The 27,864-nt window shown below is 35.2% G+C and overlaps 1 protein-coding gene and 1 non-coding gene across 11 annotated transcripts in view; one reads left to right on the forward strand and one right to left on the reverse strand.

Annotated features, from left to right (window-relative positions):
- Positions 1 to 27,864, forward strand: part of MAGI2 (membrane associated guanylate kinase, WW and PDZ domain containing 2) — a 1,445,467-nt gene that overhangs the window by 404,086 nt on the left and 1,013,517 nt on the right. For all 10 annotated transcript variants that reach the window (XM_055133467.1, XM_055133407.1, XM_055133431.1 and 7 more), the window contains exon 2: positions 18,565 to 18,681. In XM_055133467.1, coding sequence (XP_054989442.1) covers positions 18,565 to 18,681 — 117 coding nt within the window. The remainder of the gene's footprint in view (positions 1 to 18,564; positions 18,682 to 27,864) is intronic.
- LOC129400997 (small nucleolar RNA SNORA53) lies at positions 327 to 573 on the reverse strand. The gene has a single exon (XR_008628031.1). It is a non-coding gene; the product is annotated as a small nucleolar RNA SNORA53 (small nucleolar RNA).

Here is a 27,864-nt window from a genome sequence, read left to right on the forward strand (position 1 = left end):
ATCAGTTACATTTGTATTTGAATATCCTTTTTCTCCTTATCCAAATAATTCTGAAGGATTATTTTGATGCTGCCCCAAATAATACTTCTCAAAGTACTTCAAAACACTAATCTAATGTAACTGCCCAAGCTTCAAAGTATTTTAAATATGAATCCCTAAGTCATACTATGAGATAGTTCTCTTTGTTTGAAGTGGTTAAGTTAGCGGTTTATTCCTTGAGGTTCTAAATTCTGTTTCTCTTTCATATTACATAACCCCTCTGTAGAATGTAGGAGAGTTGCTTATCTCAGCTATATCCATTGCTGAGCAGAAATTTTCATCATTACAGTGTCTGCACACCAGTCATGTCCTGATAGTCAAGAATGGCAGCATAATTGCATGTCATTTCTATCAGAACCTAAGACTAACTTGCAGATACATTGACCTCACATGCCAATGACTCAAGCACCTTTGACTATACAACCAAAAAAGTTGCTGGATATTTCTTTCACTGGAACTACAGGAAACCAAAGTTTACCCGTAAAACTCAGTTTGAGATTGATATCCACAAAGGTGGATCTAAGGAAGCATGTTGAGATTGTTCATTTTGAAAATTTATGAGTACCTCATTAGCATAAGTTACATAACATTTAAGTACATGCATTAGCCTGATTTAGCCTGATGTTAAGACAACCCATAGGCATGCCTAAAGTTCGTGTGTGTGTGTGTGTGTGTGTGTGTGTGTGTGTATGGGCTGGAGCGATAGCACAGCTGGTAGGGTGTTTGCCTTGCATGCGGCTGCCTGGGTTTGATTCCTCCATCCCTCTCGGAGAGCCCTGCGAGCTTCTGAGAGCAACCTGCCTCATGGCAAAGCCTGGTAAAGCTACCCATGGTGTATTCGCTATGCCAAACACAGTAACAACAAATTTCACAATGGAAACGTTACTGGTGCCCGCTCGAACAAATCGATGAGCAATGGATGACAGTGCTACAGTGCTACAGTTATGAGTAAAAGTAGTATCTATCTCAGAAAAAAATGGAATTTTATTTCAAGTAGAGATTTCTGTAGTCTTTCATTATAAACAATTTCAGAGACGAGTCAATGTTGTACAAAAAGTCAACTTCCTTATTCCTTGATGTGTATATAAAGACTTCTAAACTAGAAATAGTAATATAGCCCCTAGATGCTTGTTCCTTATAGTTTAAGGAAGTAATATTATATTTCAGTAAAATTCCCCGATAATGCAATTTGTCTCCACAGTCTTTGACTGCTTCCTACTATACTTGTATACTTCCCCTCCTATTAATTTGGAGTTAGAGCATATGTAACCAGTTCTCAATAAGTGTGACTTTTTCTTTTGCACTTGAAAGCTTTACTATACTCCCTATCCCACTGCAATCTCAGACATAGCATGTGTTCATTCTCTAAAAACTAGTTTCTTTCTTGTTTCTCTCCAGAATTAATTGACTTGACTTTTAATGGTAAGAATAAGAAAAAAGCCATAAAAAGAAACAACAAAGAAATCATCCTGTATCTTTCTCTACCACTATTATGATAGCCCCTACGAGCTCCTCTTTTCTCACTCATTCTTCACACTCTTGTGCTTATCTTAATCATGTGCAATCACAGGGACACACACACACACACACACACACTGTGCCTATGTAGAATGGCAAACTGTGTATATATATGTAAATCTACAGAATTATGTATGTATATATGCATATATATATATATGTGTGTATATGTGTGTATAGCATTGTGCTACGTGATATAGATGAACTACCCAAAAGTTCACAATTACAAAATGTGAAGTATTTACAAAGATCTGAAAACAAAGTTAAGGATAACAAAATTTTCTACTGTGCTCTAGATGTACTGGAGCGATAGCATAGAGGGTTGGGCATTTGCCTTACATGCAGCAGACCCGGGTTCGATTCCTCCCTCCCTCTTGAAGAGCCCAGCAAGCCACTGAGAGTATCCTGCCCGCACGGCAGAGGCTGGCAAGCTCCCAATGTCATATTCTATATGCCAAAAACAGTAACAAGTCTCACAGTGAAGACGTTATTGGTGCCCGCTCAAGGAAATCAATGAACAATGGGAGTACAGTCCTACAGTGCAGTTCTACACAGCTAATTCAGTTTAAGAATAAGCTAATTCTGGGGCTGGAGCGATAGCACAGCGGGTAGGGCGTTTGCCTTGCACGCGGCCGACCCGGGTTCAAATCCCAGCATCCCATATGGTCCCCTGAGCACCGCCAGAGGTGATTCCTGAGTGCAGAGCCAGGAGTAACCCCTGTGCATTGCCGGGTGTGACCCAAAACGAAAAAAAAAAAAAAGAATAAGCTAATTCAGTTTAAGAATTGCTCTCGGGGCTGGAGCAATAGTACAGAGGGTAGGGCATTTGCCTTGCACGGGACCGACCAAGTTTGATTCCCAGCGTCCCATATGGTCCTCTGAGTACTGCCAGGGGTGATTCCTGAGTGCAGAGCCAGGAGTAACCTCTGTGCATTGCCAGGTGTGACCCAAAAAGCAGAAAGAAAGAAAGAAAGAAAGAAAGAAAGAAAGAAAGAAAGAAAGAAAGAAAGAAAGAAAGAAAGAAAGAAAGAAAGAAAGAAAGAAAGAAAGAAAGAAAGAAAGAAAGAAGGAAAGAAGGAAAGAAAGAAAGAAAAAGATATTTTCTCTGACTTACCTATTCTTAAGCATAGATGTTCTTTTATTAAAATGTAGCACACTGTAACAAATTAAGCATAATTAAATAAAAAGATATATGGCCATAAAAAGTGGATGCAATTTAATCCAGATATTATAGCACTGTTAATTTTAAAAGGAAAATCAATTAGTATAAGTTATGAATGAATTTGACATCACTGAGTTAAAAAAAAACTTAGAACTCTAAATGGGAGACTATAATTATAACTATAAAAAAAACTTTAACATTTACTTTGAAACCAAGACTAACAATGAAGAATTAAATTCAAGAATAATATTCCATCTGTGCAAGAGTGGGGTGAAGGAAATGATAAGAAGCCATTTTGATAGAATTAGAAAATATTATAAACCACTTACATTTATCTTTGTCATTTTTTCTGCAACAACAATACTTCAAGTTTTGAATTTCTTAATGATCAGCAACTGTTTATTTTATTTTATTCTCTCTTTTATCATTGCATTTCTAGCACACTATTTTATTATTTTTTTCTAGAAAGGCAACACAAAAAGGCTTAAAAATATGATTTGAAAAATTGACTAGACCCTCAAATATAAATAAAGAGGGCTTACAAAATGTAATATATCTATATGTACCCAGCTTTGGAAAAGCAATTAATCAAGGAATAGACAATTAATTTCCAAAGGCATTTTAAAAACTTCCATTCTTATAACAATACAGGGGATTTCTTGGGAAGAACAATTTTACTTGCTCAGACTTTATGGAATAACTAGTATAGATCAAATGTATGCAATGATTTGGTGCCATACCCTAGCCACCTGGAAATGAGATGGGCCTTTACATCATCAGAAATCAAAAACACAATTTTCCATCTAAATGGAGGGACAGTTCAGGCTCTGGCAGACTGGATTAGATAAGTCTGTCACCTATTTTTTGGCCATGGATCTTAACAGAATCAATCAACATTTCTGTGATTTATTTCTCTATTTCTGAAGTAAACCAAGCAGAAACTGTTTTGGAAAAAAAGAACATGGCATACCCTCTTCATGCTTTTCCACTTTATTTTTTTCTGTAATTCCTTGCCATCTTGTAAGATGCCAGCAAATAAATTTGCAATTACCCATAGTCATAATTTATGATTATATATAGATTTCCCCTTTCTTATTTCAATTTCTTTATATACTGTTTTTCTTGATAGTTTTTCACTATTTATGTGACAAAGACAACTAGGATATAATTTTGTCATGATAATCTTAGCTTCCTAGACTTCTTAGAAAGTAAAATAAGTACTGCATCAAAGGAAGATTATGACTAACTTGAATATAACTAATTTGAGGTCGCACAATTATACTTCATTAGAATATAATTATATCTGTTTATTTAAAAATTTACTAATCTATAATATGTACTTAGTAACTTTTTCATGTTGAAGTATCACTGTATCACTGTCATCCCATTGTTTGTCAATTTACGCGAGCAGGCACCAGTAATGTCTCTATTACTCTTAGCCCTGAGATTTTAGCAGCCTCTCCATACTCGTCTTTCCCAACAATTGGAGGCTCTTTCAGGGTTAGGGGAATGAGACCTATCATTACTGTTTTGGGCATATCAAATACACCACGAATAACTTGGCAGGCTCTGTTGTACTGGCGGATTACTCTTGGTAGCTTGCCAGGCTCTCCAAAAGGTATGTATATATCTTTTACTGTATTTGGGATATGAATACACCATGGGGAGCTTGCAAGGCGCTTGGTACCTTGTCAGATTCTCTAAGAGGGAGAACAAAGCTATTAGAATTCCGGCTGCGCACTTCCGCGAGCTTGTTCTTATAGTCTCTTGATGTCGGCCATTGGTGGGATTACACAGCAAAGGGGGCAGTTTTTGGGTGTGGCTGCCAAGCTACTGATGTATAGAGTTGAAGTATAGAGTTTAGTTCTAACAGAGACCTTGTTTGATTCAACAGCTACTGTCATGGGCTGAACGTAATCCTTTCAAATGTATGTATTGAGACACACTAACATGACAGAATCAGGAAACGGGGCCTTAGGGAAGTTGTTAGGCCATAAGGGTGAAGCATATAAGAAGCCAGTGTGGTGACTTTTTTCTCAGCCATGTGAATAAACAAGAAGAAAAATATCCATTTGCAAAACAGCAGGGATAGCCTCTCTAAACAGCCAATGTCAGCTTCCTGACCTTGAATTTCTCTGTTCCCACAACTGTGAAAAATAAATGTTGTTTAAGTCACCTAACCAAATGTTGTTTTGACCTAGCAGCCTAACCTCCTTTTATGACATCCACCTTTTGCAGACGAGAAAAATGAGACCTAGAAATGATTAAATGTTTTGTGCAAAATCACTCAATGAATAAGTATTGAAGTGATAACTAAGACAAAGTTTTCTGATTCTCAGTCTAACATTCTTTCCACCATAGCACTTGTGATTTATTTACTCAGCCAACATTTCATGGCCTCATATATTAAAACAGCAATGATTTAGAGATTAAAGTGAGGCAGGGGAGAAGATCTAACATGATTAGGAGACTCCTTGTCCTAAGGTTCTTGAAGTTTAATATAAATATAAAGCATATCTATTAATTACTGTAAGTCTTACTAGCATGTTGTATAGAGTTCTATAAAACATGGCCAGAATGTGAAAGCTCAAAGAAAGGAGATGATTTCTGGCCATAATATCAGAAGGAAATCCAAGGGATAGTTAATTTTAGCTGAAGGGTGGAGATATGCTTTACTGGCAGTATCAAATGGAAGGCATTCTTACCCATGATGTTTCTTTCATTGGACATGACAAAGTGAAATTTAGCAGAGTCTTCCAGAAAATCACAGGAAAAGGACAGTTCTGTATGTCAAGGAAACAAAAATGATAGATAATCCCTCCTAGGTGATATTTTCAGCATGATTCACTAGTATTCATATCCTTGGGCTATACCATTTATAAACTCAAATTCTGGAAGAAACATTTTAATTGGCTGAATGAAGTTAGGCACAATTTGTTCCAAGTCCTGCCACATTTATACAGGATTTATACAGAATAAGAGATCTATCGACACTGGAAAAATAGAAATCAGCATGCTATGCTAAAATATGGTAGGGCATGAAAAAATGCACGTATGTGTGACAACCTAAGTGCCTGTCAATAAATTGTTGGATCACTCTATCATTGTCATCCCATTGAGCAGGTGCCAGTAACATCACTATTACACTTAGCCCTGAGAGTTTAGCAGCCTCTCTTTACTCATATTTCCCAACAATTGGAGGCTCTTTCAGGGTCAGGGGAATGAGACCTATCGTTACTGTTTTTGGGATATTGAATACACCACAGGTAACTTGCCAGGCTCTGCCGTGTGGCAGGATACTCGGTAGCTTGCCAGGCTCTCCGAGAGGTATGTATACATCTTTTACTGTATTTGGGATATGAATACACCATGGGGAGCTTGCCAGGCTCTCCTGTGTGGGCAATAAACTCTCAGTAGCTTGTCAGCTTCTCCATGAGGGAAAACTAGGCAATTAGATGTAGTGCAGCCATGTGCTTCTGGGAGCTTGGTTTTATGGTCTCTGGATATTGGCTGTTGATGGGATTACACAGATTCGGGGGCAGTTTCTGGGTGTGAAACTGCCTAGCTACTGGAAAATGGAGCATCTGGGTGGAAGAGACCCAGTTCTGATCTGAGCAGCCTTGGAGATCTCAGCCCAGGGTCCCGCAAATCTGGGTTCTTTTGCCGTTCCTTCATGTGTGAGACTCGTCCGAACGTGTGGAGAGTGGCCTTGAGCATGGCTCTGACTGGGTTCCAGAGGTCTTCAGCTGTCAAGGCTCTCTGCTCAGGGCGGAATGATTAAATTATTGGATAAAATTAAATTATTAGATAAAAAAGATTATAAAATAATAAAAACAATTATATATGCATGCATAGTGGAATAATCCCCAACTATAAGAGGATGAAATCTTACCAACTATGAAAACATGAATGAAACTTGAAGGGCTTATGCTAAGAGAAAAGTGTTAGAAGCAAAATGGCAAATACCACTTTTAAGAATGAACATGTGATAGAATATGTTATATACAAATATATATGGATTATAAAGAAATGAACAAAGATGAATAAGTAAATTATATACTTTATTCTGAAAACATAACTGTAATTTTGTTTTTATTTTTGTTTGTTTTAATTATTGTTTTTAGTAAAAACACCATGATTCACAAAGTTGTTCATTATACACCATTTTAAGCATTTAGTGTTCCAACACCAGTAGTAAACCCTCCCAACACACCAACATGTCCAGTTTCCCTCCCTACTCCATCCCCTTCCCTCTTAGGGACATAGCAAATTTACTTCATATTGCCATAACTGATCTTCAGGAAGAAAGAGATTTTTTGGAGAGCTAGTTTTGGGTAGAGATTGTAGCACTGTCATCCCATTGTTCATCGATTTGCTTGAGCGGGCACCACACATCTCCATTGTGAGAGTTATTGCTACTGTTTTTGGCATATTGAATACACCATGGGTATCTTGCCAGGCTCTGCTGTGCGGGCAGGATACTCTTGGTAGCTTGCCAGGCTCTCCTAGAGGGACAGAGGAATTGAACCCAGGTCAGCCATGTGCAAAGCAAACACCCTACCCGCTGTGCTATCGCTCCAGTCCTTCAAATATAAAATTAAATAAAAATAAATGAAACAGAAAAACAAGTCCCTATTTCATGATCTTACAAAATGTGTATGAAAAAAAACTTCTCAGTATGAAGACAGAAAAATAAGTAAGGAGAATAGAAAGATTATCTTAATTTGCTAAAGCAACTAGAAGACATCAGAGTGGACCAAGCTTCCTCTTATAAGTAATTTCCACTTTCTTCTTCCTACACCTACATCACTATCCCAAACTGTCAACCACTCCCTTTTCATTAGCATAGAAGATACATTTCCACTTCAGAAGCTCTTTGAGTGTATGTGTATGTATTTAATTTTGGCACACCTTGGGGGTTAGTCTCAGGAGGATATTTAGGCTCTTCACTTTCTGTAGTGTTCAGGGGAACTTGTATTGAGGAGATTGAACCTTGAACTCCTGCATGCCTCAGTCCTTTGAGGTATCTTCCTAGACCATATTCTGGATGCTCACAAGGGAAATAAAGTTTCCAAGGAATGAGGAACAGAATATTATTGTCATCCATTAGCCATCATTCCCCTGGCACAAACACTACAGACCATAATGTCTCCCCCAACTTCAGAGTGTTTGCTCTTAGCTAACAGAATATACCAAGAATAGCCTTAAGGAATACACAGAGAAGGTTCTTTCCATCTCAACTAATTATCATCCTCTTTTTTTTTCTTTTTTACTTTCTCAATCTGGGTGTCCAAGCTATTGAGGGAGCAGAGCAATTCTACTGGGGACAAGGGGTCACATTTGGAGTTTTCTGCTGTAATAATCCTTAGGGATTTTTTCCTGACTCCCTCATTTCAAATATTTATCAACTCTGTCATTAAAACATGTATTTGTGAAGGTATTTAATCTATATTTTTATCTTCTTAAATAAAATATACTTTATATAGGAAATATTTTAATAATTTTTAAACTTTCACAATTGAAAGCCATGTATTTTGTGAAGAGAAATGCAATGCCTAAGAAATGTACTGATGTGTTTGACATTTTATCTGCTTGACAATGATTGTCAAAAATGATTGTCATTCTATAAACTGATAAATCTAGGCATTATTAAGAATGACAAAACAGAAACTCTACAAACATCAATAAAACCAAGGAGGAAAATCTATGGAAGTAATATACCTGATTAGTTTTTAATAGGACAGTTATTGAACACCCAGCATGGGTAATATTGTAGTTTTTAGCTTATCTTAAAATGTTAACCCTACAGGCCTGGAGGGATAGCACAGGAGTCAATGGTCTTGTCTTGCATGTAACTAATCCCTGTTCAATCCCTGACATCACATCAAGCACTCTTAGTAGTGATCCCTGAGCCCAGAGAACTAAGCCCAGTGCACTGCTAGATCAGGCCACCAAACCAAAAATTTATAACCTTCAAATTGCATATTGTGAGATCCAGAGTCTAATTTTTACTTCAGCCATTGTCCACCCTCTGTTTCTTAATTCTCTAATTGAAATTTATGATAAAGGAAAAATATGCCATTATTTCATATTATATATGTTTGTATATAAAATATTTCTTCATACAACTGTATATTAATTGGAATCATATGACAGAAATCCATAATATACTTTAGAAAGTGAGTACAATTTGCTCATATAATAAGAAATTTCAAGATGTGTAGCTGCTGATACTATTTTAAATACTAAGTGAAATCTCTAGAAACTAACCTATTTCAAACTTGTACTTTAATAGACTTAGCATGTTTTTATTTTCCCTATGCATATTACTTTATGGTCAGAATATACAGCTGAATCTCAAATATCATAGCTAGTTCAACCGTTTTTAAAAATAACCATCTCCTGTGTTTAATGGGATGTCTAGATTATAGCTGTTAGAGGGTATGTAATGCAGTTGGTGAAATGTGTGACAACATTTTTTAAACTGTTTTAGACCTTAGGCATCCAGATTCTGTGGCTAGACATGCTTAAACCTGAGGTAAAATTATTAATGACAAAGCAAAGAGAAAGTAATATTGAGTGAGCAACTTGTAGACACTGCCATACTATGTATAGGAGTAAAAAAATCACCTTATCCTAAATGTGGTGCTAAATGGCAAAGGATGCTTAAATATGAGGCAAGAACAGTCCTTCCCCAGCAAACACATTTTTTTGTAGAATTCTAGTGTGCTTTGTTGTGATTTATTTTAGTTTATGAGAGAAAATTTTTTGTTTGTTTTATGGGGGACCACACTCAGCAATGCTCAGAATTAACTGCTAGTTCTGCACTCAGGAATTACTCCTGGTGGTATTTGATGGACCATATGGGAGGCTGGAGATCATACCTAGGTTGACTCTGTGTAAAGAAAATGCCCTATCCACTTTATTATTTATCAGACCCCCTGTGAAAAAAACTTTAATATTAATATCTAGAAGCTTCTGCAGTCTCTTCCATTGAAAAATTATGTAGATCAGTCACGAATGAATAGACCGACTTTTGTTAATTTTCTTATATGTGAAAACATCTGAGAGGACTTAGGTTAAGTATATTTGTGGTAGAATAAGTGGCTTAAATGTATTTTTTGTAGCACGGGTCATCTTTCATTATAAAATGTGAGCTTATTTATGCTATATTAAATGAATGATTCTATTATTTTAGTGGGCAAATGGTATCTGCTGTTCTGTAGTTGGCATTCTCTAAAGATGTCCGAGAGCATATCATTACTTGGCATGCCCTACATATAGTCAAAGAGGAATAAGTAACAAACAATTACTGAAGGACCTACTAACTTAGAACTTGGAAAAAAACAGTTGAGAATCCTCACAAGTTCACAGCTTGCTAAGGTGTTATCATGAATGTGCAGAGGAAGGCAATAGTGACCAACTGCAAATGATCTGGAGGAGGAAATTCTAGGGTATCTGAATTATGAACTATGGGTGTGATGTCAGTATGTTCAAGACACATGGGAATAAGGGCATTTAGGGATGTAAATAAATTCTTGTATGCATGTGGACAGTTTCAAGTGACTTTCATATCTAACTCTTTTGCTTCCTTGACTGAAAAAAAGTTTTTAATTTATAAAATTATAAAAGGTATAAGCATTTTGATTTTTAATATTTATCATGCCTCACAAGCTATAATGTTTCCATTCATCTTACTTGTTTTCCTCTTTCAAGTTATATTGAATGAGGAAAAATAGACTGAAATATATGCATGAGTATATTTAAAACTTGGAGAAAAATTTTATTTTTAAGTTGGTAATTACTTATTTATTTATTTTCTAATTGAATCACCATGAGAAAAGTTACAAAGCTTTCAGATTTAAGTCTCAGTCATACAATGATCAAACACTCATCTCTTCACCAGTGCACATGTTCCACCACCAAGAACCCCAGTATCCTCCCATCACACCCCACCCCCTGCCTGTGTGGCTGATAATTTTCACTTTAATCTCTCTTTACCTTGATTACATTCAATATTTCAACAGAAATCTCGCTATCATTATTTGTAATTTTCCCCCCACAATCAGACCTGCCAAAAAGGCATCATTTGATAATATGATAATATGTTTTCCATTGCTGAGAATGAAGAGCATATGAGGTTGCGTGGCTGTGACAGTGGCTGAGCGGTTTTGGATTTCTGATATTTAGTAATTAAGTCCAGAGAAATTTCTGCTAGAAGTTAAATCACTGCAAGCTAGTACCTCTGTTTAGTGGGTTCTAAAATATGGTGATCACCACACCGCCACCAAAAGGAAAGGCCAAGTGAGAAAAACCTTTGCCCTCTAGGGTGGCATGGAGCCATAGCTTAGTTCACAGTCTAGAGGCATTTCTGCAAGAATCCGATGGGTGCAGAAAGTAGTTAGTGGGCCTCTGGGATCATAGTTGTTCAGGGACATAAATTGGTATTTTTCATACTAATTTATCTGGGACTGTACTCTTATGCTGCCAGCACATTAGGAGGCAACATAAACAATGCACTCTGGGAAAATTTAGAAAAAATTTTTAGTATTTAAATGCAAGTATGGGGCCGGAGCGATAGCACAGCGGGTAGGGCGTTTGCCTTGCACGCGGCCGACCCGGGTTCGATCCCCGGCATCCCATATGGTCCCCCAAGCACCGCCAGGAGTAATTCCTGAGTGCAAAGCCAGGAGTAACCCCTGAGCATTGCTGGGTGTGACCCAAAAAGCAAAAAAAAATAAATAAATAAAAATAAATGCAAGTATATTTGCTGATGTGTGAAAAGTATTTTTACCACATATATGCTCACCAACAATCTATTTTATATGATAATGACGGAAAACATAGACTGACCAATAAGAATTTTGAGATTCAAAAGAATTTGAACAGAATATAATTGTATGAATATTAACAGATTTAAATTTTCCACTGTCTTTAATTCTTTATTTTGCAAGATGTATTTTATTTATTCTCATTTATTCATAATTCAATATTTTGATTTTTAACTTGTTAAAAATCTAGTAGAATAGTAGTAGAGGACCAGGGAGATAGCTCAAAAGGGCTAATGCTATGCATTCTCAGGATCCTTAAGATTAATTCCCGAGTAGGCTCACACACTACTGGGCATGTCACTAGTGGTACCAGCAAGTACAGCACTGCAGCACTGGTTGCAAAGTGAACCATTAAGTATACACAGCCAGACTGAATATTACTAGAAGTGGTCTTTGATCAGTGCTGAGGAAGCCCACACACCCAAAAAAGAGTAAAAAGGATAAGGGTCTTAAATTGATCAAAATTTCATATAATATCATTATATTATAGTGAATTGAAGCCAGAATAATAATAAAAGGTTAAGGCACTAACTGGCCTTGCATGCAGCTGACCCTGGTTTGATACCCAAGACCACATGATCCCTGAGCATCATTAGGTGCAGCACAGGAGGCCCCTTAGTATCACCAGATCTGATCCTGGAGTTTCTGGGTAATCTGTGATACCACAAATCCTTAGCAGCACTACATCCTTATGTCCTTGCATTGAATCACCAGCCCAAGTTGATTGAGTATTGCAGGGAGGGGACCACAAGCTTCCTGAGCACCAGATAGGACACCCACTCTTACAAAAAAAATTAATTAACCCTGATAGCTGGAGCCATAGCACATTGGGTAGGGCGTTTGCCTTGCACAAAGCCAACCCACGTTCGATTTCTCCATCCCTCTCAGAGAGCCAGGCAAGCTACTGAGAGTATCCAACCCTCACAGGAGAGCTAGCAAGCTACCCGTGGAGTATTCAATATGCCAAAAACAGTAACAACAAGTCTCATAATGGAGACATTACTGGTGCCCACTCTAGCAAATCGATGAATGATGGGAAGACAGTGCAGACAGTGTGATAGATCTATAGTCATCATTTTCTTATCTATATTCAAATTCATTCATGAGATTATATTGGCAGACTCAAAGTTATATAGCAATAATAATTTGATAATTACCTAAATTCTCTCAAGTGTTCGTTTCCAGTCAAAAACTACTTTAACAACATCTACTTATAGAATAAATAAAACTTTAATTTTATAATTAAATAACCAATATTTGTTCTTCTTTAATTTTCATATATTATTTACCAAAATTCATAGTAATTTAGTTTTTTTTTAATTTTTTAAATTTTATTGAATCACAGTGAGATAGTTATAAGCTTTCATGTTTGGGTTACAATCTCACGTAATTTAGTTTTAAAATCTTTTAAAACTGTGAAGTCATATTAAATAAAATAAGTCAGTCACAAAACAGCAAATATTACATGATCTCACTTATATGATATAGAGTTGTCAAATTTATCAAGTTGGAAAGTAGAATGGTGCTTGCCAGAGGCTGGATGAAAGAAAAATTGAAAGTAAAACTAAGAATAAAAATAATGAGATCTCTATAGCAATTCAATGATATGCTAAGACATTTCAATATCAGCTTATATGTATCATTTGTACACAGACTTCACTTGAAAAATAAATTTTAAAACATGTGAATCACTGAACAAAGACCTCCTGACCATAATTATCTTAAAAAATGTTATCTCTTAAATAATTTATTATTATTTAAATGGTTAAACAAAAGTATTATATATATGTACATATAATTATTTTTATGGAAAAAAAATCAAATCTCCCTCATAGCCTAGAAGAAAACAAACAAAAAAAAGTAAACAATGACAATATTATAAGATCCAGAAAATAGCAAGTTGCAAAATTCAGAAATAAATCACAAAATCAGTCTGTTATCCTTCCACAGAGCACCTAAGAATGTAAATTTTAGTGGGCTTTTTTCCCTTTTCTTTTTTCTTCCCCAATTCCTACCACATGTATTTTTTTAAATTTATTTATTTTTAATTAGTGAATCACAGTGAGGGTACAGTTACAGATTTATACATTTTTGTGCTCATGTTTCCCTCATACAAAGTTTGAGAACCCATCCCTTCACCAGTGCCCATTCTCCACCACCAGTAAACCCAGCATCCCTCCCACCCTCTCCAATCCCATCTCCCCCCACCCCACCCTGCCACTGCAGCAGGGCATTCCCTTCTGTTCTCTCTCTCTAATTAGCTGTTGTGGTTTTCAATAAAGGTGTTGAGTGACCACTGTGTTCAGTCTCTAGCCCACATTTAGCCCACATCACCCTTCCCCCGCATGGCCTCCGACCACATTATACTTGGTGATCCCTTCTCTGAGTTGCCCTCTCCCCAGAATGTGAGGCCAGCCTCCAAACCATGGAGTCAACCTCCTGGTACTTATTTCTACTATTCTTGGGTGTTAGTCTCCCACTCTGTTATTCTATATTCCACAGATGAGTGCAATCTTTCTATGTCTGTCTCTCTCTTTCTGACTCATTTCACTTAGCATGAAACTTTCCATGCCGATCCACTTATATGCAAAATTCATGATCTCCTTTTTAACTTATTATTTTTTATTGAGGCACTGTTATTGACAAAGTTATTCATAGTGGAGTTTCAGGAATGAATATTTCAACACCAATCCCACCATCAGTGTAACCTCCCCTTCAACAATCCTCATGTTCTCTTGCACCCCCCAGACTGTTTTTTTGAGGGCATTTTTTTTCTTTTCGGGTCACACCCAGCAATGCTCAGGGGTTACTCCTAGCTCTGCACTCAGGAATTACTTCTGGCGGTGCTTGGGGGACCACATGGGATGCTGGGGATCGAACCCGGGTTGGCGGAGTGCAAGGCAAATGCCCTACCCATTGTACTCTAGCTCTAACCCCCAGGGCATATTTTTGAGTTTGGGTACAATGTTTGCAGTGTTGCTGGCTCTGTAATTTAGATATATACCTTTACTACAGATGTATACCTCTTAAATGCTCAAGGGCCATGAACTCTACTCCTGTTATCTCCCATTGCCTCTCTGCCTGCCTTAATCTATTTGTTTCTCTACTTTTCTCATTGCTATAATTTAGGATCAAAGATATCAACGTTAAACCCCCCTTTTCTATGTTGCATTTTCTTGTAAAATTATTCTATATAGCATAGATAAGTAACATCATCCACTATCTTTCTTCTATAATTTTCACTAAATGTGATATCTTCCACGACCATTCAAGTTGCAGTGAATTGCATGATATTGTCATTCCTTGCAGAAATCTGTTGTGCATATATACCACATCTTCATTATCTACTCATGTTTCTTGGGCACCAGGGTTGATTCCATATTCTAGTATTGTTCGAAGTGCTGCAATGAATAATGGTGTTCTTTTGAATTCATGTTTTGTGTTCTGGGGTAGACACTAAGAAGTATAATTGCTGGTTGTGTGACAGCTCTATTCTTACTTTTAAAAAATAATCTCCATACTACTTTTCATAACTGTTGAAACAAACACTTCCACCAGCAGTGGGTGAGAGGTCCCTTTTCAACATATCCCTGCCAACATAGATTGTTCTGTGTTTCTTTTTAATATTGTTATTATTATTGATTTGAGATATCTTATTATCACCTTGATTTGGATTTCCCTGATAATTAGTGATAATGAGCACTTTTAAAATGCCTATTAATCATTTATCTACTTCAGAGAAGTGTCTGTTCATTTATCTCTTCATTTTTGGATAACGTTTTGGTAATTTTTTGTTATTATTGATCTTTTTGAGTATTTTATCTATTTTGCATAGTAACACTTTATCTGATGTGTTGAGCAAAAATATCTTCTCTTATTTAGTTGAGTGTCTTTTAATTTTAGTTGTGTTTCTTTTACCATACAAACCCTTTTTAATTTGATGTCATCTCATTGACTTTTATTTCTATTGACTTTGCCAATAGAATCATATAATTTAAAATACCTCTGAGTAAAAATCTTGAAGCATTCTGTCTATATTTTTCTCTGTCTTTTATTGATTCTAGTCTTATATCAAGGTCTTTGATACACTTTGAATTGACTTCTGTAAAATGTTGGATATAGATCCAGTTTCATTTTTTATATATGGTTAACTAGTTATCCCAACATCATTTGTTGAAGATTCTGTCTTTACTCCACTTGACTGACACACTGCTTTTTCAAATATTAGTTGACCATAGATCAGTGGATCCATATTCCACTACCTTACAAAGTTATTTATATTTGAGGTAGGGATATATGCATTCTCAGACAAACAAGAACTGGTGACATTTACTATAGCTAAACCAATGTTGCAAGAATTGCTGAAAGGTTACCTATAAAAGGCAAATTGACAACACAGAATATCACACAGAAAAATGGCAACTCAGCCTTTTGTAACAGTAATCTCTCTGAATGTTAATGGATTGAGCTCTCTAGTCAAAAGACATAGCGGATAGTTAGGTGGATCTGAAAACATTGCCTCTTATATAAAACATGCCAAAATCCAGAGGAAAGAACAGAAATCAGTCATACAAGTCAGTAGTAGACCAGATATAAAGAGAGAGAGAGAGAGAAGGATCAACCATTCATATGTCATAGCAAGTAGCATTCAATTTAAGGAAAACAATTAGAGAAAGATGAACACTGCTTATTTGTTAAATAAACAATAGAACAGAAGAATTCTTATTAACATATATGAACCAAATAAAGGATCAGCAAAGTTTATAAAGTTTCTGCTTAGATGGCATTCACAAAAGTCAGATCAAAATGAATTAGAGACCTCAGTGTCAGACCTGGATCCATAATGTTCATGGAGGAAAATGTAATGCCATATTGTTCTATGGCATTAAGGCTAAATACATCCTTGATGATGAAACATCACTGACCAAGAAAGTGAAAGGAAAGATAAGCAAATGGAACTATATTAAACTAAGAACTTCTGCACTTCAAGAGAAATTTTAACGAAGATGCAAATGCAGTCTATGGAATCGACCCAGCTGATATGGGATTAACATCAAAGATATATAAGGCACTGGTAGAACATTACTAGAAAAAAAATTATACCACATCAAAAAAACAATGGGGAGAAGAGTTGAACACAATTTCCTCAAAAAATAACATAAATGGCCAAAAGGCACACACACAAATGCTCTACATCACTAATTATCAGGAAAATGCAAATCAAAACACCAATGAAATATCATCTTACACCACAGAGACTAACACACATCCAAAAAAAATATAAGAACAAGAACAATCAGTGCTGGTATGGATGTGGTGAGAAAGGAGCTCTCATTGATTGTTGGTGGAATGTCAACTGTCCGGGCTTTTGGGAAAGCAATATATGTATTCCTTTAAAAAAAACTATAAATTTAGCTTTCATTTGGTCCAGCAATATCAGTTTAGGAAATATACTCTTGGAGCCCAAAGATGCACAGCAGAAATACTATCTGCACCTCTATTTTCAGCACTGTTCACAATAGCCAGAATCCAGAAACTAAAATGCCTGAGAACAGATGACTGAATAAACAAACTACAGGACATCAACACAATGTAATACTAAGCAGCTACCACTTCAGAAAAATGATGTCATAAAACTTGTTTGTAAATAGATGGACACGGAGAGAGCATCATGCTTAATGAATCAAGTCAGAAGGAGAAGGACAGACATAGAGTGATAGCATTCATTTGTAGGATATAAAAATATATACTATAAGATTTATTACCCAAGGACAGTTGAAATGATGGTCAGGAAGACTGACCCACAGTTGGAAGCTTGCACAAGTGGGGTGGGAGGGAGTTAGAATAAATAAGGGACCACTATGACAATGATAGCTGGAAATTATTACTTTGGATAAGAATTCAGTGCTAAAAGTAGGTTAAGGGATACATGATAAACTTTCAGTATCTGTATTGTACACCATAATGCCAAAAAAAGGAGATAAAGAGAGAGGGAGAGAGAGCTGGAGAGAGAGAGGAAGGTGAAGAAGGAGACGGAGAAAGAGAAGGAGAAGGAGAAGAAAGAGAAGAAAGTGCCTGCCATTGAGGCAGACTGGGGGTGGAGGGTGGAAAAAGGGAAACAGGGAACATTGGTGGTGGGAAATGTACAGTGGTGAAGAAACAAGTGTTGGAAGACTGTATGACCAAAAACCATTCACAGGCAGCTTTGTAACTGTGTATGTCATGGTGATTAAAATTTCAAAATATATATACTTTATTAAAAAAAGAAAAAAAGGTTTCTACTTAGAAAACTAAGGAAATACATAGACAGAAACAAAGTGGTAGTGTGAGACTTGAGCAATCCAGTCTCTCCACTCTCTCACAACTAGACAGAGTATCAGTAAATATTCAAGAGCCCTAAATGAGGAGTTAGAACTTGGATTAATTGACATCTTATATAAGACATTTAAAAACAGATCAAAGACCTTGATACAATACCAGAATCAATAAAATACATGAGCAGTACAGAATGTACATTCATTGTTTTCATTTTTGTTTTTCCTTTTTTTTTGACGATGAATGCCCCTCATTGATGCACATGAAACATTCATCCAGATAGATTATCACAGGAGCATAATTCAAATTTACAAATGTAGATATTATATCTAACATCCTTTTAAACAACAATGCCACGAAGGTAGAAATTAACCATAAAAAGAAGATGAGGGAAAATCACAACATCTAGAAACTGAACAAAACACTGCTAAATAACAAGTGGATCAAAGTGTAAATCAAGGAAGAAATAAAAAGTTTTCTTGAAACTAATGATAATGAAGGGGAAAACTATCAAAATCTATGGGACACAGTAAATGTTATCATTTATCACAGTAGCAGTAATGTTTCAGAAAGTTACAAGTGCACTGCAAAGTAATGTATCCTTTAAATGGTTTCAAGGATACTTTTAATGACCACATCAAATTGCGTGCTTAAAATTGTTTCCCAAACATCTTTTATAAAGATATTTTATTATTCTAGGAGGAATTGTTGATAAGGATCTTCGTCACTACCTCAATTTACGATTTCAGAAGGGTTCTGTGGACCACGAACTTCAGCAAATCATCCGTGACAACCTCTACCTCCGCACAGTGCCATGTGAGTACAACGGGAAATATTATTTTCTTTCTATATTAAAAGATAAATATTCAGCTATATACCCATTCTTATGAAAAGTGAGGTTGCGCTGCTTTTTATGGTGGACGTTTGGAATAGAAAACTGATTTTATCTAAAACATAAAAAATTTTAATGCAGAAGTTTATAACTATTGCTGTGTGGTTTATGATGAAGCGGAAGCCAAAAGATACTGTGATTCTCAAGATAGAAAACTGAACGAATTCTCAAGTTAATGTTGAGAGATATTAATTCTGCTCCAGGATGTTGATAATTCAGAATAGAACATGTTCAGAACACAACTTCACACGGGGAGTAGGAGAATGCAAATTTAGTTTATTTAGCTGAAGCAGCTATTTTGTAAATACAGTGTACATAGTAATTCCCAAAGTCATCCCTGGTTTGCATCATGTAAGTCTCACAAGTGAAAAAAATGTATGCCTTATAAAGTAATGCTGCATATACTATAACTCTTAGAGAATAATGATGTAGATTGTTGAATGAAATGTTGTTATATGCAAGTTATAAAAACTTGTTCAAATTTTCTCATGAGTAGGTGATGCCTCAAGAGAGGAACTGCTAAAATTCTCTAATGAAGTTTATAGGACCCGCTTCAGCTCATTTGGCACTCTTTTATTAATTTTAGAACAATTCAAAGACTTTTCATATCAGAGCCCAGTAATAGAGTAGTATCAAAGTCCATTCCCTTCAAGGTAAATTCCCTAGCCTGTAAAGAATTTCTAATTTCTCTAGAGATTATTTGTGGGTATTGGGTGCATTCTTTATCTTTGAGTTCGGCTCTAAAATGGAATGAACTTTCCTTTTGAATTATGCTCTAAATATTAATGATCTTAAAGCTCTGAGCTCTACCATGTTGATAGGAAAGAAAAATTAGCTTGGATAATGAAACCCGCAAGATGCTTTTCGACATTTTCAGAAATGAACTACCATAATTATGTAAAATGTCTATATCTTAATTATAATACTTAAATATTGAAATCACACAAGAAGTAAGAGGGGATAATTCAAAACCCAATGCCTTTCTTCTCACACATTTTGGAAGGGGTGGACTTGTGCATGTTGACTCTGAATTCTCATTAATCCCAAATACTGGTTACCGTTATCAAATATTTTAAAATGAGGATGCATATTTTTTGACATCTTGCCAGACCAAATTCTGCCTCAGCCAGTGTATTAGTTAAGTGAATAAACTTTTGAACTCTTGCTTTAAAACTAAAAGTTGAAAGCAGTGCATCTTAAACTTGGAAGTTTGACGTTAGAGTGATGGGCAGAAGAAGATGAATTAAAGTAAGTGACTGAACTATTTATAAGGTAACGGATGGACGCATTTTCAGGGTTGTGATGTTGTCAGTGTAGCTGTGTGAATTTATCTTTTGTGACATGAAAGAAAGGGATCTTAAATACTGAATAAAGTATCCAGGCACTTTGTTATGTTTAAAAGCTGGGAGAAATAGATAAGAGGCTGACATTCAGGAATTCTTGTAGTCCTTGCTAAGGCAATGACATAAATAAGATATCTTAATTAAATATGAAGATAATAGGAATAAAATTTTATTAGTTAATTGTTTCTTAAATAATGTATCTTTCTTTAAAGGAATACTATGAAGGAAATAAATAATCAGGGATAAAATAACTAAATATTTGGATAAGCATAATACATTTTGTGATGCGATTTTAATACAAGGTTATAAATTCAATTGAAGAAATTTGGATAGATCCTACAAAGAAGATGATTAGAAACTTGATGAATTTGAATATTGTGATGAAACAGTTATTCATTGAATTTATAGCTACAAACCCTTATGGCCAATTTTAATATCAATGCTTTTAACTTGGCATAGAAGTATAAGAACATATGAGATAGAGATGATTCTAGTATATTATCTATAATTGCTTTTTTACTGATAAATTGAACCTGAACAATCCACCATCTGTACTTAGTATATCGTGTCTTTTAATAAAATGCTCAGAAATTTTTGGTGTACAACAAAATAAATCAGTAATATGAAAAAAATGGCTTCTAAAAGGCTCAGAAATTCATATATGTATTTATAGCATATATGTTTATCTTGAATATGGAATGACATTTGTTACTTATTCTCTTAAAAATTCTGTCTGTGTTTCTGGAGAAATATCAAGCACAGTGTGTTTCTGGAGAAATATCAAGCACAGGGATTAGGGGTGCATACTTTTCAATGACAGAAACTCCGGATCACATATTCCCCCCTCTCCTTCCTCACTACTGTGAACTGTAGTCCTGTTGGTCCTCAGCACCACAAGTTCTGAACATTGCCCTATCTTCCTGTCACAAATTGGACTGTCTAACACAGCTGTCTGAATGTCAACAAGAGCAGCCCTTGGGTCCCCAGAACACTACTTGGGATAAAAAGAAGAATAGCAAGGGAATAACAAAGGGCCAAAGGCAAGAGGACATGAGATATGGTCTATACAACTGAATTTATTATAGCAGGGACACGGAAAAGGACAAATAATGGGTTTAGGGTGAGGACAACCCCGAGGATAGAGTAGGGAAGTGGATGCTCTGATAGAGGGTGTGGTGTTGGTATAGTATATTCATGAAACTCTACCTTAGCAGTACTGTAAATCTTGTGATTAAATTTGTTTTATTAAAAGTAGAAGAGTTGTGCAGAAGAACTATGCTGGGACCGCCCCCCCAAAAAAAAAAATCACACATAAACTTTTTTTAAGCTTAGAACTCTAGATATTGGAAGCAAGATTTGGCCACAGATGTAGAAAAATTTTAGAATATCTATCACACAGGATTTCACTTACTTTGATAGAATATACAAGACAGTTTCAGAAACACCAAGTTATAACAGCCATTAAGAGATTTGATGGGACTGTTTCATCATTGCTTTCAAAATGTACAAAGTTAAGTACCCTGCGTTATGATTTGGGTAATCCAAAGTATATGTATGAGGGGGGGATCAGAGAACTAGTGCAAGGAATTTCTTTTGTTCAAGTTGGCCCTAGTTCTATCTTGACACTGCATATGGTGCCCTAACAGTCACTAAGAATGATTCATGAATTGAGCCGAGAATAATCCCTGAGCACCACCAGGTGTGGCAGACACACAGACACACAGACACACACACACACACAAATATATATATATATATATAGATGAGTGAATCTAGTCAAAATAGTACGAAAAAATGGATTAATTTCTAAATGATTAAAGAACAAAATATGGGGCTTGTTTTTATTTCAAAATACTACTAATATGTTGGGGATATAGTAAAATGAATGTTTACATAAACATATGTTCTCTCATGAGATTAACTGCAAAGCGACTCAATTTTTTTATAGATCAACAACTACTCACATAATTCATATCAAGTAGTATCATAAGTATATCCCAAAATATGTGTTCTTTAGCTTATAATTGTATAATTTATAGTGTGGTGCATGGGTAAAATATGGATATTATTTTGATATTAGTATGCTACTTATCATTATTAATGATTCTAGCCAACCACAATTAAGCTGTTTCTTAAATATAAGAAATCTCTCTTACATTGATGAATGAAGTAAGTCATGTTAATAAAAGAGCCTTTTAAGTTTACAATATTTTTTAAATGTTTGATATACTAAATTAGTTTTCATGGAGAAAGAAGAAGGAGCAGACTCAGTGCTATGAGAACTCTCATTGGTGAGATAGTTAAAGGCCTGCTGTGCATGCATGGCAAGCTGGAATCATAGATTTGATCACCTGACATCACATTGTCACTAAAGCACTTAGCCAAGAGTAGTGCCTTGAGCACCAGAGAGTATGCCCCAGAATAAAAAGCAAAGAAAGTGATTGGAATGCTCTCATTTTAAAATGAGTAGCTACTGGAATCAAAAGCTGTGTAAGTGGTTGGCATCTCTTCTCTGGACATCTAGTTCCATAAGTGACTCTTCAGACGACATGGAACAGAATTGCTTAGACAAATATATTGAAAAGCCTGAAATTAAGATGAACTTTGTAGTATAATACCTGACAAAAAGAATAATAATTCTTTTTTTTCTTAAAAGTACAATTTTAATTGATAATCAACTGAAAATTAAATGGCTTATTAATGAAGTAATTTTAAAATTGAGTATTTTTTATATTTTGCTTAAAAAGAAATATTAAATGTATCTCTAATTTAATGACCTAAAATATCATATAACTTTTACAGATGTATACATGCTAAGCTACTATCGTCAGAGTGCAATTTAATTAACAAATGGTGACTTGGGTACTAAATAACTTTGCTCAGTCTTTTAGCTAAATATTGAATGTCTTTGTTCCTAGTCCATTCATCTGTACATTGTTCTTTTTATTTATTTATGTATTTATTTATTTATTTTAATTTTTTATTAGTGAATCACCATGAGGTACAGTTACAAACTTATGAACTTTCATGTTTGCTTTTCAGTTATACAGTAATCATTTACCCATCCCTCCACCAGTGCTCATTCTCCTCCACCAATGTTCCCAGTATCCCTCCCACCATCCCCACCCCAAGGAATTATATTTCCTAAGAAAATTGAGTGCTTTAAATATTTTAGTGCTTTAAATATTAAGAGTGCTTTAAATATTATGAAGGTAACATTTTTATGGTAATGAATGAATGAATCTAAGTTACTGGTATTATTCTCCCAAAAGTATGATTCTGAGCCTATGATATGATGAGAAATAAAATCAACCAATGAATTATATTGAAAAATAAAATAATCCTTCAATAGAATGGCATTAATTTAGTTGGAAATAATTGATAATTTGATTGAGTACTCAGTGTATGTTTAAGCAGTAATGATCTGTGACTTGAATGAAGGGTTGAGCAGTAGGTAGACATGTAGGAAAATCACTTGAGGTATCAGGTCCAATGAAAGTTTAAAATGTTGGGAACTGGTTTTGGATTTTGGTTCTGTGGGTATTCAGGACTTACTACTGGTTCCATGCTCTGTGCTCAGGGATCACAACTTGCCTCACATAAGGGACCATGTGTGTTAATGGGGATCAAGCCTGTGTAGGTTGTATGCATGGTAAGTGCCTTACCTGTTGTTCCATGTCTGGCCCTTAAAATGTTTTTCGAGATAATATTGTTTTATCGCACTATGTGTTTCGGAAGTACCACTTCACATCTTTGTAATTATGAATAGAAAGCTCTAAACTAGGTTTCTAGTTACTACCAACACCATTTCTTTGATTCCATCTACCAAATCCTCCCCCCATGCACTCTACACTCTCCTCTTCAGTAACCACCATTCTGTTGTCAGAATCTAAAGGATTACTTTTTCATTTCTTTGTCTATGAATGATTGAGGTTATGCAGTGTCTTTCTCCTTCTGACTTGTTTTCTAGCATATTGCTCTATGGTCTACCCATGTTGTATATAGTACAGGATTTCATCCTTTATTGTATTGTTCAATAGTATTCTATTGTGTCTGTATAGCATGTTTTCTTGATCCATTTACACATTAAGGAAACGTAGTTGAAACTTAGATTGTTCCTGTATCTTGCCTTCAAGAAGCATATGTTTGCATACACATTTTCAATTTCTCCACATCTTTGTCACCTCGGTGTATCATCAACCTTTTTGATCTCTGACACTGTAGCACTCATGTCCCATTGATCATCGATTTGCTCGAGCGGACACCAATAACATCTCCATTGTGAGACTTGTTGTTACTGTTTTTGGCATATCGAATATGCCAAGGGTAGCTTGCCAGGCAAATGCCCTACCCACTGTACTATGGCTTAGTGCTTTGTTATTCTGTCAGCACTATCTCAAAGTGGTTTGATGAATTATATGATAGCTCCAATTTTAATTTTTTCAGCAACCTCCATACTGTTTTCCATAGTAATTGTACCAATTTATATTTCATCAACTTTAAGTCAATGTATTGTAAGAGCTGTAAATCATACAACTGTTCCAACCTTAATCTTACTGCTTCAGCTTATCAATCTAAAAATTATTTTTTAATTTTAATAAGTGAACCATATTTTGTAATTATTTTAGAATCAAATTACCAGAATTTTGTTTTTTGGGAAAATGAGTTTAATTTTTTTAAATAACCTAATTAATTACTTTTGTTGCTAAGTGTTGAGAATAAGGGGTATTAGAGAATGAGCATGGTTATTAGCAATGAAGGCCAAAATATAAGGAAGTCTATAAAAATTCTGGAACTATATTCCTTGAAAAATAAAATAACTTGCCTTAAGAGCCTTGATCATTAAATAAAGCATTTCAGAAGTTTCTAAATTTCAGCAAAAACTTGAAAGAAATCTAGTCTTTTATTTCTTCTGAAGTATACATGTCTGATATATTTATTTAAAAAGTGTTGCTACTTTCTAGGAAGATTTATTAGCTTTTACCCTATTTTATTTTCATTGAGAATATTAAAAATTAGTTTCATTATATATATGTATATGTGCAATGTATTTTTAATCTTCTTTTCATTGAATAAAATTGATTTTTTTCCTGATCAGATAGTAGTATTCATTGGTTTGTTGACAGAGTATTCTGTAGTAGAGAAATGGCTTCAAAATTTCCTTAAAATGGAAAGTGAAGGAACATTAGAAGATAATTGCATTGATTTATCCATTTGACACAACAGAGCCCTAGTTTTAGTATAAAGAAACATAGAGAGCACAAAAGTATAGTAATAAACACCAGAATTTCACTGATCTTTCCAAACACATAGAATTCCCTTTGGCTTTACTTCATCTGCTTTTCTGTGTTGCTGTGACCCAATCCTTTGTCTTGATTTCCCATATTGTTTGGTATTTCTTTTCCCTCTTCAGAAGAGAGAGACTCCACAGGATACCTGGGGCCCTGAGGAAATAGACAAGTTACCCTTGAACTTTAATAGTTTAAGCTGCTGGCCCAAAGAAGAATTGGAAATGAGTGCCTACGGCATCTTCCTACCTTCAGATAAAGCTAGGTATCATTTTTAGTGGAAAACAGCTCCACTTCCAGGGATCCCTAAATTAGCTCCCAAGAAGCTTCGAAGCTGTAAGCTTTAAAAGTTGGACATAAAGTCAACACACCTAATTGTACATCACTGCACTTTTTTTTAAAGAAAATGAATTAGGACTCTATCAGGTTCACACTCACCTAAGATTCCAGAGTTTGCTGATTTTTTAGCTAAAGGAAAACTTGGCAGAGTGAAACATTAGTATTATCACAGGACTCTAAAATGCAACTTCATAGTAGAGCAGTAAATTTGTGATTCCAAATTATAATAATGAAAGATGAATAGTAATTATGGTTATTTGTATTCCAAAATCTAACAATCTAGTCAATTATTTATGCATTGCAGTTTGGCATTACTGGATGACAGCGAATAGCAACAACTCCTGGCTTTACTTATTGGACTGCTTGGTACTAAGGCATGAAAACTCATCTAAATTTTAGGAAGTCTTCAGATAATGGTTCTATACTAGGCTCTGTAAAAGAATTATGATACCTTGCAAAAGCCCTTACCATTTGGGACAAAGAGGAAGGTAAAAAGAGACAGAAAATTCTAATGATTCTGCTCTTAAATGCTATTGTTTTCTAATTCTGCTGGTTGATTTAAAAAAAAATAAAACATCAATATTCAAATCAGTTCACTAAAATGGTTTAAATTATTCTAAGTATGAAATGCCCTTGATATTGAGCAGGTGTAAACAGCTTATAGAAACTGAAGATATATCAAATTTGCAGACACTTCAGGGAAAAATATAAAGCTGGGTTTAAATTAAGTGCAGTTCTGGATAAAACCAGCCATGCGTGTACTTTGAGATTTTCCTATGAATGTCAAGTTAAGGATGTCATCATAACTCTGATGTTCCTTGAAATCTGCCTTCACTATTCATGAAACTCTGAAATATGGTCCATTCTTAGTAAGTGGATGGGAAAATACACATAATGAGAAATACAAAGCTTTTAAAATTGCTCTCCTCTTTTGGAATGTGTAATGAGTTGAGGTATGGCATAAAGACTTCTGAAGCATGAGGTGTATTGTTATGAAAATATGATTCTAATCTTTATGATAAGATATTTAACGTGAAATACAGTGGCTTTTTGTGTTGAACCTTAATAAATGTCACTTGTGCAGGTGAATAACCCTGGCTGGACACCCAGATAGATCTAAGCAATGGGAGGCAATATCAGTACTCAGTATAAGCTTTACAACACAGTTTAAAAATTGAGCAGAGTCAGTAGGGACTTTCATATTAAATAATTAAAAGGTAAGATTGATTTATGAGTGCCAGTCAATTTAGTTAAAATTTACATAGATATTGCCATTCTTAGTCAATTCAGAAATTTGAATTTGATTAATTCCCAGTAATTTCCCAGTTTTTATTCTAAAATTGGTGACATTTCCTACTTACAGAAAGTTTGCAATAATTTTGCTTCTTTATGAAAAAGAAAAATAACAATATCCCAAAGCTCTTTTGGAATGCAGATAGAGTTCTACTAGGGCTCAACATAGACCATGTACAAGGATAAATTGTAATTCCTTAATTTATAATGTAAGTAAAAGATAGAATGGAGGAGCAAATTTCATGCTCTGTATATCTGTCCTCTCATTTTTGATTGAATGTGTGATTTCTTTTGTCTTAATTGCTTCACACATTAAAAAAATTTACCATTCAGTAAAGGACCAGAATAATTGTAAGGAAACCTGAGACATCATGTTCTAAAATTAATTTATCTTAATATTTTCAGAGAGAGATGGCTTATTGGGTTCCTAGCCAAGAATAATCATAAGTAAGGGCCTCTGAATAATAACAACTCAAAGAATTTTTTAATTACCAGTCACCATTATCTGAAGACTTCCTAAGAGCAAGAAATGTTTTTCAAATATTATCTCGATGAACTCTCATAATAACTCTGTAAAGTGTATTCCATCCTTTTGAAAATATGTGGAAAATTCGTGTCTCTGAGTTGAAGCAACAGACCTAACGTCATGCAATAAGTCCTTGGAGAAACAAAATTATTTTCAGGTGTACCTGGCTTCTAACCCACACTCCGCATGAAAGGGCCTCTCTGGTGGAAGCTGAGAGGAGTCACAAGCACACTCAAGGGTTTTAAATAAAAGTTCAGGATGCTCCCAGGGTTGAAAAAAAAGGAAAAATGAAGAACCCTGCTGTTGGGCAGGCTACAT

This window comes from Sorex araneus, chromosome 1, assembly GCF_027595985.1.
Source record: "Sorex araneus isolate mSorAra2 chromosome 1, mSorAra2.pri, whole genome shotgun sequence".
NCBI classification, from domain to species: Eukaryota; Metazoa; Chordata; class Mammalia; order Eulipotyphla; family Soricidae; genus Sorex; species Sorex araneus.